The 20,169-nt window shown below is 36.0% G+C and overlaps 1 protein-coding gene across 1 annotated transcript; it reads right to left on the bottom strand.

Annotated features, from left to right (window-relative positions):
• Positions 1–446: 446 nt before the first annotated feature.
• On the bottom strand, positions 447–3,041 carry LOC308655046 (leptin receptor overlapping transcript-like 1). Its single transcript, XM_081304823.1, has one exon. The coding sequence runs from the start codon at positions 2,973–2,975 to the stop codon at positions 2,580–2,582; it is 396 nt and encodes a 131-aa protein (XP_081160949.1). The 5' UTR covers positions 2,976–3,041; the 3' UTR covers positions 447–2,579.
• Between the last annotated feature and the right edge of the window lie 17,128 nt (positions 3,042–20,169).

Raw genomic sequence — 20,169 nt, 5'->3', positions numbered from 1 at the left:
AAATTTTGTTAAAATTTTATACTGGTCTATCATTTGTAGTCAGCAACTTGTAACTTTGATCAATTTCCTTTAAAATGAATATACCTGTAAATTTAAATATTGCATTTCTAGGATTTTATCCTAAGAAGTATTGTGCAAAATTCACAAGCTATCAGCTTATAGCACCCACTTTTAAAAAACCAAATCGAACAGAAATATGGAATTGATTATAGTACAATCTTACACTGAAATACTAAACAGTCATTATAATTGTATTAAAAAAACACTTTATTTTAAATAAAACACAGATTACCTATGTGGAAAGGTAAAATATTAAATGCATAAAATACAGATCAAAGCGTATAATTTCATAAATTTTAAACATCTATTCTCTTTAAGTAGTAGCAATATGGATGAATTATTTTAGTTGTTTATCTGCATTTTGAGTTTTTTTGATATTTAAAATCTTTATTGTTTCATCAAAGTTTTCTTTCCATAGAAGAATGGCAAGGTTGTGTCAGTGCATATTCTATGGAAAAATCATACCTCAAGTATCTAGCCTAGAAACCAGAGACAGCACTGTAAGCTTATGTGCAAGGTCAAAGACCCAATGCTGTCAATGTAATTAGTATACTAAAAGAATACATAGCTGTCAGAAGGAGTCTATGGCCAAGGGAATAAAACAGTAGCAGTGCATTGCACTGATATTCTAGAGAAACCAAAAATGGAGGACCAAAGAATGCACTCACTTCCTGAAGAAAAAACAACAAAAAAGAAGCCAGTAGATCATAGGCATAAAGAGTTCCAGCTGTATCTCCAGCTGTCTAGTATGTATATTTGTACCTCCCTCTTTAAGTCTAGAGCATAATTACACAACAAGCTATTTTCTGCCCATGTGTAAATAGCATAGTTGCATGCAGATATTTCATTCTGCTTCCCATTTCACAGCCTAAAGTAACAAAACTTGGGTTAGGAAAAAAAAAAAAAACCTGTAGCTTTAGGCATCTTCAGAAAAAAGCTAAAATTTGTTCCCATTTTCTCCACAAAGAAACTACAGAACAACAAAAAGCTGTCATGATTACTTAGTTATGAATGAAGGCAAAATAATTTTTATATAAGTATACTGAACATACAAATATCCTTAACAAAATACTGTCAGATCAACTAACAATTTTTTAATGAGTTCCTGAAAAAGGTACTAATAATCATGAGATGCTACAATTTAATCATGCTTGGTTACTGGAATTTTTTGGTCAGGTCTGTGTCTAAAGCTGCTATATGGCTGGATTTGGCTAATCTGCATTATTTCATACGATAAATATCTTTTATAAGAAAAAGCAAATCTATTGTGATAAAATCAAAACGCAAACATTTGAGAGATATACAGGAAACTTGTCTTAAGTATTTTAAAATTACATATGATGTAATCTTAGAATAAGAACTACCCTTACCACGGCTAAATCTTAAATTGTTAATGCACATTATCTGCAAGACTAACAAAATCATTTGTTAATCATGTTACAGCCTTGCAGGGGAAGGGACACTCTTAATGTAATAGCATAGCAATTATTTTCTAGGTAAGTAAACATTTCTAAGTGTTTGAAAGGTTCTTTTACTTAATACATACAACATACAAAATAAGTTAAAAGGAGGAAGCAGAGGAGGATTTTCTGGTATTTATGATGCAAACATACAACTTTCCCTCATCAGTAATAATTCCATGTATGTCCATTTTACCCATGGTAAAATGTGAAAGGCCGAGAGATCACAACTTTCACATAAATAGAAACGCACTCAAGCAATGGAATTTCAATGTGTTTCTTCCCACACTGCAACTCATTCTACTTTGACTACAATAAACATAAATAAAAAACCATATCTCAAAAATCTTTTTATACCCTTACCTTAAAGTTTAACATAAATTCCTCCATCAATTGAGAAGAAAAGAACACCTTTGTAGCAATTCCATAAAACAATTTTCAATTCACAAACCACCTGTCTTCTAGTAAAACCAGCAATCCTTATGGAGGGTATGGGCATTCATATTTGGCCCCTCTGAGGTAAATGCAGCTATATTTGCACTGAGTAGATAATCTACAAGGTATGCTAATGGTCTGCAAGTTTGCATAAAATTGGGAACTAGGTCATCCTGACTGATTTAAAACTTATTTTTATAATTTTTATAATAATGGAGGTTAACCAATTTTAAGAGGAAATATGCACTTTAGCCCAGTAATAAAGCCAGCAGAATTCTGAATTCCTAAAACAATGCAAATGGCTATTACATTTAAAAAAAATTAACATGGCATATTGATAAAAAAGCTGAACAGGAAAAACAAATACTTAGATTCAGTAGGACACCACAAAAAGCATACTATAGATAAGTTGAAATCAGTCAAGCTTTTTCAAAAGAGAAAATCCTTTTAATCCTTTAGCAAGTCTCTGTGAACAGTAATGCACACAATAAAAGTGAGTAGGGAGCACCTAGAATACCCCCAGGAGGCTTGCTACACCATTCAGCATTACTGCCCCATCTCCTGTGTGCATGGATGGCCAACAGATGACAAGAGTCCATGTGACAATAGTTCAGCAACTCCTTTTCACCACTGCTGCCAGCTGAAGTCATCATTGCTTCCAAAGACCAAGAAGAAGCCTAGTATAGTTGCAAAGATGACTGTGTTTCCTGTGAGAACAAGTGCACAAGCTCCCCACTCAATCAAATGTGCTCGAGCAAATACAATAGGGAGTCCAAAAGCTGAGACAACAATGCCTGTTGTAAGAAATATGGCAAGTTCCTTACAAGCATTACTCATAGCATCTGTATCATCCACCAATCTTCTTGCTATGCAGTATGGAATAGGTGAAAGGATGTAAAAAAACAGAACAAAGAGGGGCCAGTATTGGTTGTATATTGGAAGGGCACATCCAAGCATCAAAAACATCAGCCCAATTGCTCCTCCAAACGACAAACTAATCAAAGCTTTGATGCCCGCCATGGTGGTGATGTCGCTCTTGGCTCCACAACCCGAGGTGGCGGCGGCGCCGGGAAGACAGACGACTCACGGCGTCGTCCAGACAACACCCGGAAGTGCATGCATTTTGAGGTTTTAAAAGTGAATATGGATTACCATTGTCATAAGAATAAGAGTTTGATACTTTTGTTTTATTTTAAGAAGAAAGGTAGGACACCAATTTATTCTCTATTGGTGAAATCAAACATTTTAAAAATCTAGATAGGGAACCTCTAGCATTGGAATCAGAGGCCTTTCCTTAACAGAGATCTTTTCAAGGACATAAAAGAGCAGCTGCTCAGAGACTCCATCAGGCCCCACAGAAGGCAGAGACCTGTCACAAGTGCCTCCTTGCATTTGGAAGTCCCAGCAAAGAGATTTATATACGCAGCTCCAAATCCAGCATGGGAATGTGTACTTAGTGATATATGGCATGTCTTCCTTACCTGTAGATGGTAGGCTACAGTTCCTCTATCTAGTGGGGGAGCTTTAGAAGGAAAAAAAAAAGTTGCCCCAGAGCATGTTGAAATTCCTTAGCAAGGTGTCTACAGCCATGCCAACCAGATGCCCCAAACAAACTCTGCCTGATCATGCATTCATGTCTTTGCTCAGCCTGCAAGTTCTTCCCACCTTCGCAGCCCAGGGTAATTCTACCCTATCTTCAAAACCCAATTCAAATATCTCCTCATTCCCAGGCACTCCCAGAGCCCAGAGGGCAGAGCCAGAATTAATTTCTTTCTTCTGTGAGCATTCACAGCACTTTTTTCATATCACTAATATAGAATGAATCATAATGCATTATGATAGATGGCTTGCCAGTTTATTTTTCATCACCCCTTTAACAGGGAAAGGACAGGGAGGAGAGGGACATGACACTAACATTTATTCAGTCTCTGCTATTCATCAGGCACTACTTTTAATAGTTGCTTTTATTTATACTACCTTGTGTTTTTATCAAAGAATCTCAAATGCACACAGTATTGTATTTACATTATAATAGACGAAGTACACGCTCAGAGACGTTATAAAATTTTATCAAAGGAGCACAGCTGTAGCTACGGACTGAAATGTGTGCTCCCCCAATTTTTATGTTGAAGTCCTAACTCCCAATGTGATGGAATTTGGAAACAGGTCCTTAGGGAGGTAATTAGGTTTATACGAGGTCATTGGAGTGAGACCCTTGTGATAGGATCAATGCTCTTGTAAGAAGAGATACAGTGCCCCTCCTCACCCCATGCCATATGAGGATACATTGAGAAAGAAGGCACCTGTGAGCCAGGCAAAGAGCCCTCACCAGAACCTGGCTGTGCTGGCATGCTCATCCAGACTCCAGCCCCAAGAATGATGAGAAATTAATTCCTGGTGTTTAATTAACCCAATATATGTCATTTTGTTATGGCAGTCCAAACAGACTAATAGAGCTGCTGAAGACCAGAGCCAGCGCTGAAGTACTGACCTTTTCCCCCTGTAGTACTAGGATGCTTCTCAATGTGTAACTGTTCATCATCGGTCCTGGTAATACGAGTTTTTAGCAGAGTGGGTGCAATATAGTTGACTGAAATTCAACAGATAGATGTTAGATGTTGAATGAATGAATAATTGAATAATTATAGATGAATAGAAAAATAAATATTTGTAGATGAACTTTCACAATTTGGACATACATTGCTTTACAAATATTTTGTCTGGGGCAAACTACTTCTGACTGCTATGATGCAAATCTGTACAACTCTCTGGGTGGCAGAGAGTTTGCCTTTGTAATCTAGATAATGTATGTAATATCATGGGCATTTGTGGAGCTATTTTGCTTGAGTTTTTATTTGAGAATGAGTTGAGAAATCTGGCAAGTTGTAATAACATTTTGAGGTTAGTTGTTTTTATTTAAAAATCATGCTTGGATAGCATAAATGCAAGAAGGATGAGTTATACACAGATAATGAGGCTCAACCAATCAACAATTAAAGCAACATCTATTATAAGATTTATTTGAAGAATCTTATTCAGTGCAGAACTTGAATCTCATTGAGGCAACTTTCAGAAAGTATAATACCCACGCACTCTAAATTCAAGTATTTTTGTGAAAGTAATGACAAATATGAGTCTTTACCTTACTTCATAATTACCATTTTAAAATTTGCATATAAAAATGAAATTTTGGAATACTTAAAAAATATTTATCCTTTTCTTTTTTTTCTTTTTAGATATACATGACAATAGAGCGAGTGTACTTTGACATATTTGACTCCATGTACATACATGGAGTATAACTTATTCTAATAGGATCTTGTGGTTGTACATGATGTGGAGTTACCCTGGTTGTATATTCATATACAAGGATAGGAAAGTTGTTTCCTTTTCATTAGTGATATAGTTGCAGGCAAAATGACCTTTCATGAGTCCCGCAGATAGGAAAGGAATACAGTATCATCTATAAATTAGAGATGAAGAAGACAAGAGAGGTGATCTGTAGTTCTTTCCAACTTTTACATCCAGAGGTTCTATATCTATAGTTATCATAGTCAAAGTGCAAAGAGGTTTCTCTCTACCACCCTTCTGTGTCTTGTGGAATTTTACCCTTTCTTCAAAACTCAAAGCAAATAGTTCCTTTCCTGTTGGCACTATCTATGTCTTCTCTGCCACGTCTCTCAACTCTTTGCCTGCAAAAAGGAATCAGAATTAAATCCTGTATTCTATGGACATCCACTTTGTCCATATTGCTGATGTAGAATGAACTAGAGTGTATCATAAGAAACAGCATTTTAGCGAAACTTATCTCTCCTAGTCTCACCCTTTCCCCTTTCCTCAACTCGCTCAGTGCTGGGAGGCGCTAGCAAATTCTGTGGCTTTGGGATTTGTGTGTGTGTGTGTGTGTGTGTGTGTGTGTGTGTGTGTGGTTTGTTTGTTTGTTTTGTTTTTTTGACAGGGTCCTACTATTTTGCTCAGGCCGGCCTTTAGCCCCTGGGCTCAAATAGTCAACTGCTCAACCTCTTTAGTAGCTGGGTCTACAGGTTTACTAGCTTTCTTAAACTAGAAAAGCAAAGTAGAAATGATCATACCTTGTTAAAAATGAAAGCGGCTAGGGCTCAGCATTTTTAAAGTATATAAATTTGAATAGTAGCTCACTCTTGATTATAAAACTCATCTTTCCCCCAATTTTTGGAGCAATAATTTACATTATGGTTAATTTTATAATCACTTAAAACCTTCTTTTAACAGTGTTTTTGATTGTTACATTTCTTAGAATTCCAGTTGGATAAGCAGGAAGGGAACCAGATTTCAAAATTTTCTTTTTGCCATTTGTTTATTTTATTTAGTTACAATCCTTAAACAACCAGCCTTTAAAAATAATGCAGAATAGAATTTTAGAAGGTCACAAGAGCTTTCCTGTCAGCTTCATAATCTGCAAGCAGAGAGTTAGTGGTCCAAGGTTCACGCTTGAAGACCTGCGTCATTGGGAAACCACTGAACGCCTGTGACAGTGGCAAGAAGAAAAATCAGGTCTCATCCATCCACTGTATCTCCACTAAAACTTCACTTCCTTTGATGGGTATTCATAGAATTTTGTCTTGCAAAAAAATAACATTTATGCCTGCCTCTATACCCAACTGCTCAACCTCCTTAGTAGCTGGGTCTACAGGTTTACTAGCTTTCTTAAACTAGAAAAGCAAAGTAGAAATGATCATACCATGTTAAAAATTATAGTGGCCAGGGCTCAGCATTTTTAAAGAATATAAATTTGAATGTTAGCCCACTCTTGATTCTAAAATTCAGCTTTCTCCCATTTTTGGAGCAATTATTCACACTGTGATAATATATATATATATATATATATATATATATATATATACACACACACACACACACACACACACACACACACATATATATATACTGACCTTGCTCTTGGTTCTGTAAATATATCACTATATGTGCACCTGTACTTAAATCCTACTCTATTAAGCACTATTTTTTAAAGATATAAATGGGGAGATGTAAAAAGCAAAATAGATAGAAATCTCATAAAGGAGACAAGAAGGGACAGTGCTAAAAGATTAAAGGTAAATATATATTATGAGACATAGTAATAAGGTGGTTGGGCACTCTTGAAATTAAGTTGAAATGTAATATACAGAGATGAAAGGAAATTAAATATGAAACCCTGAGATACTTATTAAGCCGTCAGTGGGAATCTAGATGATGATGTCACAAGTAGGGGAGAAAGACGGTGTGTGCAAAGTTGGATGCGATCCAGTTTGTGCTGCAGATTTATGCAGTTAATTTTGTCCCCTGACTGCATTCAGATGAGCATTTCTCCTCGACATACACCAAGAAAATTGCTGCATTATAGCTGTGTTAATGGTAATCAGCATGCTAATGAGCACCAGAAGGTCGTTACAGAAAAGAGAGGTTCAAAGATGTATAACCTAGAGGAAACAGAAACCTAATTCTTCAGGGAATGCAAGTGTCTTGTTTGTAGGTCATAGATTATTTGTTTTGGTCACTGCATTGCGCTGGGAGTTTAATTTAAGCAGGAAAAAAAAATGAAGCTTTTTGAATTGTGAGAGCAGCCCAGCTTAATTAAGAAAAGTAACACCAGATAGCTCTGAATTTGTAGCAAAAATAATAATAATAATAATAATTCCTCAGTAGATCCAGAATAGTACTAAATAGTTCTTTCTGGTGTGGAATTATGTCTATGGTTATGCAAAATGTGAGGTTTTATTTGTATTTTTTCTCTTCTATGAGAAAGTGCTGTGTGACTTTCTGGCGAGGACAGGGTCAAAATAACAGGGGTGAAAAAGGTAACATTCAGAAATTAAGTCACAGTACATGCAAACAATTTCAGAGTCACAGCCTTTGGTGGGAATTAGGAGATATTTCATTGTTTACTTCACATGCATATCTTGGCTTCAAAAGGTTAAGTATGTATTGATACTGAAAAAGAGGAGTATTCAATCAGAAATACTGCTACTATAGCCTATTAAGAAGCTCAGGGACATAAATGCTCTGTAGACTTTAGGTTAGGCTAGATAGTTCTAGTGTTTTCCCTAGGAACTTCCTCAATGGCCCTCAAAGATTGAGGGTGTAGCATTATCTCATCAACTTCTATATTGTATCAATAGAAACAAAATCATAATGTAGCTTGCTTAAGCTTGCTTGTTTTATGTTTTTGTTCAATGAAAGTTTTGAATGTTTGAATGAAGCCTTAAAAATGAACAACAGCAATACTTCACATTTCCCTTATCTGATAACACATAGAATTTGTCATTTTTTAAAAATATTTAGCAGTCCCCTCAAATAAACACCTTCCTCTGTGCGTCAGGAAGTTCTTTGGTTCTAAATTCACAAGATTAAACACCAGAGGGCTCAGTCCTAAAACTTCCTCACTGCAAAGAAAAACAAATCTAGGATAAAGCCAGAGTTTTAATTGTTGGTCCAGACTGTCTTGTATTCAGAACATCTGTGAAACATATCTGCGCATAAGATCTTCTGTCCCATCTCTACCAAATAATTTTTCTGGAGAAGAATAGGTTTTAGGATGAAACAACATTATGGAAAAAGAAAAAGTAAACCAGGTTTGGTGGCACATACCTATAATCCCAGTGACTCAGGAGGCTGAAGCAGGAAAGAATGTTTGAGGCCAGCCTCAGCAACTTAGTGAGACTCTGTTTCAAAATAAAAATAAAAAGTGCTGGGGATGTAGCTCAGTGATAAAGAATGTTTGACCCCCAGTTTTGCAAAAAAAAAAAAAAAAAAAAGACAAAAAAGAAAGCATGAAAGAAATCTGGAATCTGGAGTGGGAGAAAAGAAAGAAGGAAGGAGGAAAGAGAGGTGGAAAGGAGAGAAGAAAGGGACTATAGCAACACAGGAATATAGAGAGAATTAAAAAGATTTTTAATTTATCTATGCAAAAGTATGAAGTCGAGGAAATAAAATTAAAAAACAAAATCTTCTCCCACCTGGAAAATCTCTCCACAAAAATGGAAAGAAAACAGAAAATGGCATTATTGTTCAATAAATATCAAGCCAGAAAAGTGATGCACACCATACATAGGCAGTCCACTAAGAGGTTGCAGAGATAGTAAAGAACTATCCCATTTTATGCAGCTCAGCAGGTGCACCCCATTGCGTACGTGACCTCGGATAATAACTAGTTCTCAAGTGAGAGGCTGTGACAGCACCATCTGTCCCACTGTACACACTGACTCCACTTGGTAATTGGGGTCATCATCTTTGTTAGCCAAGTAACTTTATCCAAAGGAAAAATAAACTGTCTTTATGATAGGAAGGAGTTTCTCAGTTTGGAACAAGGTACCCACATGTTAGGTCCTATGTTTCCACAGAAACTGGCAGAGGAATCTTAGCAACCCTCAGGATTACATTTTAAAGAGAGATGGCTTCCAGGCTCTTGAAACAGACATTCCTAGGTCAGGAAGTTAACAAAAGTCCTATCTAGTTTTCAAAAGGATTTATATACATTTCAGAGAGAGGAGTCCAATTACGTGTGTTCAAAGGTACAGACTCTAAGACAAAGCAAGAGAGAGTAATCTCTGCCCTCATTTTCAATAGGGAGAATTAAGCTCTTATTTTAAATATATTTGTCTTTGCAATGGGCATACTGACTTTAACCCCAAATGACCCCACTAGGTTCCCTGAGATTTGGCAACATCTCCTAACAGAAGACAGAACAGGAGGCTTACCTGATGTTTGGAGAATCTGAAGTCTCCTAGCTGTGCTGGTTGTAGGAGTTCCCTAATTATCTAGCTCAGTACTTCTCCAACTTTAACATGTACAGTCATCACCTGGGGACCCTAGGGGTCTTCAGATCAGCTCTTAGAATCACAGGGATGGAGCCAAGATTCTTCTCTTCCAACCTGCTCCCAGGTAGGGCTGCTGCTGCTGCTGCTATTGCTACCTCTGATCCCAAGCCCATACACTTAATCACAGACGACTCAGCATGTGGCTCAAGACCCACCCAGGAGTAAGACCCAACTTTACCAGATATGAGCCCTTGTGAAAATCTATTAGCCTCTTTAAATTCTTTTTAAGTCGGGGAGAACTCCACAAATGAATTGTTTCTCAGAGGAGTAAATCTACACTCTTAAAGAGATTATAAAGCATATCTGGTTTACTTCCAAAGAGAGACCCATGCTGTCCTTGAACCCTGCAGGATTACATGTAAGGTGGTGAGGCTCACAACACACAGCTCATAATCGTGTGTGGACCTGCAATCTACCTCTGTAGAGTTTTGAACCATTGGCTCTACTTCATTCCATCTGGAGATAGAGAATAAAGCAAAACAGAGCAAGCATCTTCATAAAATGTTAGAACTTATAAGGTTTCGCAAGGCAGTTTTATGTTATATGTTTTCATCGATATAACCCTTCACATATCCGTAGGCAGCAGTTTCCTCACCACTTATCCTCAGACATAACTCTGCCTTCTCTTCTGTAGGTGAACCTAGAGTCTCTGGACCCCTTGCTTTTTCTTCATTTATACTCACTATAATTTTTGGTGCCTACAATTTGAGTACAAATTAATGGCCATTAAAGAATTAGGCCTTATCTCAGGAAATAATTACTAATAAACACGTTCTTAGCATAAACACTTCCTTTTAAGTGTATCTGCTACATGAGTAACAAGTACTTCTTATAAATAGGATTAAACCTTTTTTATCCTTTTTAAATTGATTTTTAAAAATAAATAAATAAATGACAACAGAATGCATTAAAATTCGTATTTAAACCTTCTTATAGGACAGAAGAGGGATCCTATTAAACATTCTTCTCCTTGTGCAAGTGGATGTGTTATACACGTTTCCATTCACATATCATCCTATATCAGAGGAAACAAGGCTTCAGTGAAGAAGAAACACGTGTACAAAACCCTGTTTTAGTAAAAACCCTTGTTTCAAGAATCTGTGGCAGAACATAGACAATGTGGAGGAGATATGTCTTCATGCACTCAGGCTGCTATAACAGAATACTATAAACTGGGTAGCTTATAAACAACAGAAATTTATTCCTTACAGTTCTAGAAGCTAAGCCCAAGATCAAGGTGCCGGCACATGGGGTATCTAATGAAGGCCAACTTCCTGGTCCACAGCTGGCTATTTTTTCACTGTGGCAGAAGAGGCAATGGGTCTCTCTGGTTTCTTTCTTAATAAGGGCACTAACTCCATTCATGGGACCTTTACCCCATGACCTAATGACCTCCCAAAGGCTCCACCTCCTAAAACTCTCCCCCTGGAGGTTAGCATTCTAACACATGTATTTTGTGGTTCACACACATTCAGAACATAGCAGATTAAAATGTTAACTCACACTTCATCTTGGTTGCTTCAGGCTCTCAGCTTAATGCCTCCCTTACTTTTATTCCAAATCTAGCCTGACACAGACAGAGGAAGGGTATGTGACCTCCTGATACTGGCACAGGGTGGAGATCTCTAACTGACATGCTGTTCCTTTGTTTGCCTTGGCAGGTACCTGCACATCTCTGATGGGAGGTCCTGAGTCTACCTGACCTGAGTCCACTTGTCAGATGGGAGTCCTACAGGTGCTGAACTTGTGGTTATTCCTTTGGCTTCTGAGAAGACTCTAACTCCAATATGTTCTTTATCCAGTTCCTTGGCTCCTGGCCCACTCAGTCTCTGAGCCAGTTCTGCCTACAAGACAGGTCAGCTCTGTGTTAATGCAGATCCTACATTGTATGGATACTTAGCCTCAACAGTGCCAGTAGACCTTTGCTGTATGACCACAGTGCTACTTCCTCCTAGGAAGGCTCTGCAGACCATGTCTTTCCAGAATGCCAACAGGGAAGTGAGACAAGATGGAGTGTGAGTTAACATTTTAACCTGCTATGTTCTGAATGTGTGTGAAACACAAAATTCATGTGTTGGAATACTAATCCCCAGAGTAAGAGTTTTAGGAGGTGGAGCCTTTGGGAGGTCATTAGGTCATAGGATAAAGGTCCTACGAATGGAGTTAGTGCCCTTATTATGCTCTCACTGTATCCTGACACTTACTTAATGCCAACACCCTCCATATACCACACTATCACAAACAAACCCAAGAAAGGGGAACAGGATTGTCTCTGCATCATAAAACAGTACTGTGAGCTGAAAAACCATGGGAAGTCACTTAACCTGATCAAACCTCAGTTGCCTATGGAACACCAAAGTAATTAAATTCACTCCACTTATTTCAGAGGGCAAGATGTAAGAATTAGATAAATAAGAGCACACGAATGTTCCTTTGTAAGGACCTACTCATTTACAAAGCTGAAGATTAGCTAATAACATTAGAAACCTTTGATGAGCTTTGAGGCATCAGTTTGGCCCATGGAACCATCCTGTAATGCCTTTAAGGGACACCTCCCTAGTTGCATAGCACCCGACATTAATGTAATGTATGCATACGTGTGTGAGGGTGTATGTGTGTGTATGTGTGTAAATGTCTGATATGTATGTCTGTGCTTCACAATGTACCTCACATCCTAAGAAATCAAATTATTTATTATATTCATATCAGGAATAAAATTAAAAAATTTATTCTAATGGCTATCAGACAGAGGAGTAAAATTAGCTTCAAATGAGTCTGAAAGAGCATATTGTTCTAGTTTACCAGAAACCAAGGAAACCTAGTATATCCTGCAGCAATTTTTCTTCTTTCTTATTCTTTCTTTGTGGTAAAGCTGAGAATAATGCCCTTAGGTTTTTCTCACTATATATGTAGATGGGGAGCAGAGAGGAACTGCAGTAGTACAGACTCGAAGACCGTGCAATTAAAAAGACTAAGGATAATTTGTTGATCTTTTAAAATACTGCTTCATTGCGATCAAATTCACCTCCAATCAACAATTTTAACGTAATGTAATTCAACAAAAATATTATTTTAGGGATTAGAAAATCCTATAGAAGGAAGCATATTGGATGAAGTATTGCTTGTGGTGTAATTTTAATTCTGAAAGATCTTGCTAAGAGGGCTTATTTAAATAGGTTCTCCCTGAGATGAATATTTAGGGGGAAAAATTCCTACAGGATGATTTATAGCAAAATTATATGAACAGAATGAAGGACAGAAGAATTTTATTAGAAAAGGGTCTCATTTCCACAAAATATAAATTATACCTTTTAGAAAATATATTGAATTTTATTAATATTCTGTAGACAGCCTGAAGTGTTAATCTCCACCCCTACCTATAAGACTTTCATTATAATGTACAAGGTGTATTTACCCTTTAACCAAATAATTTTTGAGCAACTCGGTGGAGTCTCCAGTTTACATTTCCTACAAAATATTTCCATTGCAGTTACAAATTTTGCACTTTGTATTCTTGGCAACTTTTAATGATATATATTTGGGGGTGTATATTTTACATATTCATATTCATGCATATTCATGTATTTAGTATTCCCATGCAAGCACACATATTAATGATAAACTTGTATATTTGATATCTGAGAAAAATGTTTCTCCAACATCCACTGTTAATGTTAGATCATTTTAACCATTTTTTTAGTAGAGATACAATCAGTTTGAGTTTCTCAGTGCTATGATTAAAATTCTGCCTTGCTTCCTCTTAAAATTTATAGTCAGAGGAATTACTTAGCATAGACCATTGAGTACTGTGTTTCTGCCTGGCATTTGAAAGTGACCTCATTTAGACCTTGGTAACTAATATTTTTGATGAGAAAATTGACTTATTATGGTATAAAGAACTTGGTTATAAATCCTTTTCAGTCTCTATCAGTCTTGAAAACTGAGTCTTTCTTAGGATGGTGATTTCATTGTAATAAATATAAGCAAACTGACCATTAGTTCAGTGTAGCTTTTTTTGAAAAAAAAGGATACATTAGGGTTTACATTCTACACTGTTTAAAAGTGAAGACTGAAAAAAAGAAAGAGCTAGGATGTTAAAGAGGAAACACTGGATTTACTTGGATTCTTAAATAAAGATTAAGTATCTTCTCTTAAAAATGCATAGAATAAAGCAGTGGTATATCTTACTCCACCCCCAGGACATTCAAAATGCACACAGGTTCCCTGTTCCATGAAAAGTATCTGTTTTTTAAAAAATGAATCCTAATGTTACATGTAGCTAAAAAGAACTAATTAAAAAAAGAAAATCTGTAAAATATGCTAATGTATTTCCTATTAACAAAACAGGAACAATCTGGTTCTAAAAGCTGGGCCTGAGTTAAATACAGAAGCCAAACCTTTCTTATACCTTTTCAAACACCTTAGAAAGGAATACTTCACTTACTTCTCACTGTGTAGCTGTGATGGCCAGCTTCCCTTAACATCTCCATCAAGAAGGGACCATTGAGGGCATAGCTCTTCAAAGTACCTGGATATCTTAAACAATAACACCTTGACCTTCTATTCACAGCCTTTATAACTTGAACCCTAGATTTATATAAATGCACAGGAGGGAAATCTCCACTATTTAGTATTAGTCAAAATGGCAAACATCTCCAGATAATAAAATGGAGTTCCAAAGATACTTGTTGGCACAAATATTTCTGGAGAAATCTCAGAATAAATGTTTAAATTCAAGAATCCATAATCTCTTCATATGTATAAAAAGAATTAAAATAGAATATTATATATGATTATAAAACACTTGGGCTGGGGATGTTGCTCAAGCTGTAATGCGCTGGCCTGGCATGCGCGGGTGCTGGGTTCAATCCTCAGCACCACATAAAAATAAAATAAAGATGTTGTGTCCACCAAAAACTGAAAAATAAATATTAAAAAATTCTCTATCTCTCTCTCTATCTTTAAAAAAACACTTAACATAAGGTCTAAACCTCTGAGCACATTCTTGAAGTATACAATACAGTATTTTAACTGTTGGCACTATGCAAGCTATTTTTAATCACAGACACAAATAACAATGATAATAATAAATAAAGAAGGCTGTTGGAAACGTTTGAAGGCGATTGGTATGTTTATGGAGTAGATTGTAGCAATGCTTTCACAGGTGTATACTTCTATGCAAACTCATCAAGTTGTGTATATTAAATACGTACAGGTTTTGCATGTCACAATACCTCAATAAAGTGGTTTTAAAATTGATTAATTAATTAAACCTGAAGACCTATTAACATATGTTCCTAAAAAATAGATGGGACATCAAAAACTGAGAAAAAAGGGAAAAAAAGATTTTAGAATTGTCTGTTCAAATGTATAAAGAAACTCCTGCATCATCCTCTGACCATGCTGCTAGAAGTTGAAGAATTCAGAAATGCTCCACTAGTCTCTAATGCACATTTTCATAGTTCAGAGTCATTGTGACATGTCTAAAGTCAACTGGCTTATCAATGCAAAGCAAGGAGGTATTAGAACTTCAACTACTAATAAATCTTCCATAAAGTTCATACCATATATGTGTAGTATAGTCTCTTATTTTATACTGAAATTTTCCTGTTTTTATTCATGTATGTATGTAATTAACTTGCATAATATTACAAAAATAATTTTAATATGACGTGCAAATTACCATTTTGTGTGGTCAAGCCTCAACATGTTTCAGTGAAAAATAAATATAATAATGCCCCTGGTTAGTTTTTCTTGATAATACAAGTGAGGGTTTCTCCTGGTGATCCATCACTAGTATGAATATTCCAAGATCTACCCAAGGCAATATGGAAAAGTGAAGCCACAAGCTGTCCATTTAAGATAATTACCCAAGAAAGCAAACTCATCAAACTGTTTGCCTTATTCATGTTGCTTATATTTCCACAGAACTAATACAAAAAGAGAATAGGGACTATTCATTTATCTGTAGGTGTTACATAGCAATTTTAGGACTTGATTGAAGTAACATGGGTGTCACAAAAGTCTCTATAACCGATTTTTTTTTTTAATTTTTTTTTAAAGAGTGAGAGAGGAGAGAGAGAGAGAATTTTTAATATTTATTTTTTAGTTCTCGGCAGACACAACATCTTTGTTGGTATGTGGTGCTGAGGTTCGAACCCGGGCCGCACGTATGCCAGGCGAGCGCGCTACCGCTTGAGCCACATCCCCAGCCCTCTATAACCGATTCTAAACCTCAAAATAACCAGTTCTTTGGAAACTTCTTTCTCTGTCTTCTTAACATTCAGTTACGTGTTTTGGTCACTCAAGCTATTGTCAATAAAAATATGTAACATCAAAAGAGGAAAAAATAAAAAACATAAAATATCCTCTTTGGGAGGATTTGGTGACTTTAAAATAAAAAGTCAGCACCCTGCCTGCTATGTAAGCTCAAAGCACCACATTCAGTGGCATCTTTTCAAATGATCTGAATTGTATTCTTCCTTTCCCTTGATTTATCCCCCGTTGGCCCCTGCAGGAGAGCATCATTTTCCCCCCTGCCCTCTGTCTTCTATATTTCATTTCAGGTGTCTATCGAGGCAACAGAAGATAAAGCTCTGTGCTTTCCCTTGTACTAAAGTTCTATATGGAATCAGTTCACCTGTCTGTCACTCCTCATTAAATTCTTACCCTCTTCATTCACATCCTGATCTTTGCAAATGAACATTTGCTTAATAAATGTTCCCAAGACTAACAGTGCAGAGTGAAAATCCCACACAGCAGTAAATTATTAACTCAGTCACAGAGGGAGTGCCATATATGACTTTTCAGAATGAGTTATTATGTGGATCATCATGTAATTATGAATTTTTCAAGCCATGATAGAGGAAAATTGAATATTTAATATTTTATGGACATATTCTACACTGAGGACATCTTTCAAAATTTTATGATAATTTTTAGAGTGAGCGAAGAGCAGAACAAAAGTTACAAAATAATTGCAAACTTGAATATTTAATCACTAGGGACATTGTTGGTTATTTCTCAAATTATATAACGTAACCAAGGCTGTGAACTTTTAATCATAGTGAATTCGAGTGGGGAAAAAGTGTTATTAAAATCAATCTATAAATATGTTTTGGTTGTTTAGGAAATAAGAATACAGAGCTTAAAACTGTCAAATTGAGACCTTAGAGTGTAAATATTCATGTGAGAGGCAATCTTGAGTGATTTGATCTTAATGAGCTATTGTTGAACAAAAAGTTTTTTAATTAGCCATTTTAAAATGTTCAAACTCAGAACCAAGGTGTAAACACTAGAATATATTTAAATTCTTGACTTAAAAAATGGAAACATGAAATTGGCATTTGTTAAAAAATAAAAACCTGTAAGAACTATTTTATAGCTTTGACAAAAAAAATTAAGGAAAAGCAAAAGATAGACAATTCTATGTCCAATAATAAACAACATATTTTTCTATATATTGCCCTATGCAATTTATACAGACTCATGTATTTATAATGCAGTATAATATTTAGCACTTCTTAGTTGGAAAATTAGCATATTCAGTGATTCCAAATTATTTCCTATAGGTTCTCCTTGTTGATGGAGAGGATCATCACTCATGTGCTAATACTAATAATTTTTGTGGACATTCAAACCTGGCTGCACATCAGCATTACCTAGTCCTATCCCCCAGATTCTGAATTAATTGCTGAAATGACACTTAGCACAATATTTGAAAAAATCTTAAGATTGGTTTAATTTTCATCCAGGGTTTAGAGCCACTGCACCATTTAGAGTTGTAATACTATTTCCAAAGGTCAAAACTTCAGACTTCTAAAATCTCAAAGAATTACTCTTTGGGGAACATTAAGCATATGAACATTAAGAGTTAACTAGTAAATAGTCCTGACCCTCAAGTTGCTCATAAGCTAATGAACTATGTGCATAAAAAAACTGAATTTAGTGCAGTTGCTGCAGGTAGAAAGGAATATGCGAGATCGTATAGAAGTGGAAAAGAAAACCAACGTTTGAAGAAACCAAGATGAGAGGCTGTGGCTATAGCTCAGTGGCAGAACACTTGTCTGGCATATATAAGGTCCTGGATTTGATTCTGTGAAGGTCAAAAAACAAAAACAAAACATAAAAAACCAAAATGGACTTTTTAAAAATTGGATTTTGACTAAAAAATATATGATTGTACCATTTCATTCATTTACTTATTCATTCATTCAATTATGTATTCAATAAACATAATGTAATGCTACTACTTCCCAAATATTGTCTTTTCATAGGTTATGGAAGGTAATTAAACATTAGTAAAATGTATCAGTTAGCTTTTGCAGCATTAACAAAATACCACAAAATTCAAGTGACTTAACATTACAACTATTTATTTGCTCATGTCTCTACAGGTTGACAGTATGGGCTGAGTTCAGCAGTTTCATCAGAAAAACATGAGTGAGTCATACCATATATTTTTTAAGATCTTTGAAGAAAGTAAAATCGACAACAATACCACTCTACTCGTCTGTGAAATTTAATCTACTTATTGAGGTGAATTCTTTTTCAAAAGCAAAACCAAATCTATACGTAACAGAAAGCTTTAGGGGAAAAACATTATATTATCAAAGTTTAGGCACCAATTGTCTGTTCAGTCTTTATCCACTATCATTTCTTGGCTCTATAAATATTCATTATTCTTTATCTCATATGATCCTCCCATTATAGAACCCCACCCCAGGACACTAACCCAGAAGCAAGATTAAAAAAAAAATCTCCAACTTATAATAAACAGAGTATTTAGGAGGGACAAAAGCCTACAGAGGATGGATTCCCAGAGCTTTGCCACCCTGCTCTGGAACTCTGGCATTTCCACAAGGAGACTGGAGATTCAGAAGAGGAGAGGCACTTTGAGAGATGGATTGGTGGGAGCAACTGGCTGATACTTAAGATCATGATATTTTAAATCACAGCTCAAAACTACGAAAAACAATGCAACTTGAAATAATCTTAGTTTAAAAAAAAAACAACCTTCCAAGCATTTTAGGAGAATACAAAAACTTTCATAACCGGCAGGAGCAATCATGTGTCTAATGGGAAGATTAAAAACTGTAAACATGATAGTTCCTTCCAAATCTATTACAGAGTTAATGCATTTCTAGTCCCAGTGGGAGTTGTTTGGGGAAAGGAAATTTGATAAAACTATTCTGAAATTCATCTGATAAAGTATTTAAAAATGCTTCCAAAAGAAGAAGAAAACGGGAATATGGGTAGGTTTTTTCTTTATTCTATTTTACAAAAGTGTTCGTGATTTCTTAAAAGAAATGATAAAAACTTGTGTTTGTGAATGTTTGAAAACTAAATTCCTAAAATATTATTATAGCCTTAATATATGCAAATATATTGTTAAACTAATAATAATAATAGATTCCTATTCAGAAATCTTTTAAAAATGGATTTAGTCAGTGCTAATCTTGAAACACGGACTATGGTAGTTTCTGAAAATTCAAAGGTAAATAAGATATAGCTTCTGCTCTCAAGAGTTCACAGTCCTGTGAGGGGACAGGCAGCAAATATACAATTACAATATGGTGCTCTCTGTACTAGCATAATGAGCCTAAAGGGGTTCTGTGGGAGCATGTAGGAGGCACTGTGGGGAGAGGACAAGGAGCTGGGACTTAGCAGGTAAGAAGGTGAGTTAAAGGGGGAACCATGAGCCAATGGGGCTGTAGAAGTAGGGACTGCCACAACATAAGGGTCTTTCACATGATGCCAGGTCTTTCTCTACTGAAGCATCAGACATTGATGGGGGAGGTTTCCAGCCATCAAGCCCCCTAATTCCCAATAGCTCAGTTCCTGGAGTTACTGTCTATCTCTAATAAAGATGCACAGGTTTTTTATCATCAAGTTCATTTTCATTGGTGCAGGCAGAGTTAAATCCAAAATAACACTTAGAACCTATGTTCAATCATATTTTTTTTAAAGTCAGTATTCACTAGTAAAATCTTCTTTTATAAAATATAAGTGCTAATTCATTAATATTTCTTATAACCACCCAGTCATCAAGTTGAAGATATCTAAAAACCCCAAAGCAAACTGAATTGAGAAAGCGCCGTACGGTGACAGAATAAATACTTGAAGTGCCTGTTCAAGTATCACTTTGAGGCGTGCGCGTGCACACCCACACACATACACACAAATTATTTTCCCGCTTTGTCCATGGCTTGAAGAATTTCAATTAGACATATAGAACTACAGTCAAACCAGTCTGTACACAGCAGGAAAAAAAAATGGTCATGGTGCCTGAAAGTTGTGTTCTTCCACAGCAGGGCTGGCCAAGTTATGGTGCAGAGCAGCTGTTTTGAAGCTTTCTG

Source organism: Spermophilus citellus (genome assembly GCF_964194105.1).
Source record: "Spermophilus citellus genome assembly, chromosome: 1".
Classification (NCBI taxonomy): domain Eukaryota; kingdom Metazoa; phylum Chordata; class Mammalia; order Rodentia; family Sciuridae; genus Spermophilus; species Spermophilus citellus.
This window is presented reverse-complemented; position numbering and strand designations above follow the sequence as displayed.

What these genes read in the sequence shown, in the direction of transcription:
- LOC308655046 (XM_081304823.1), bottom strand. Translation starts at nt 2,975, where the DNA reads ATGGCGGGCATCAAAGCTTTGATTAGTTTGTCGTTTGGAGGAGCAATT.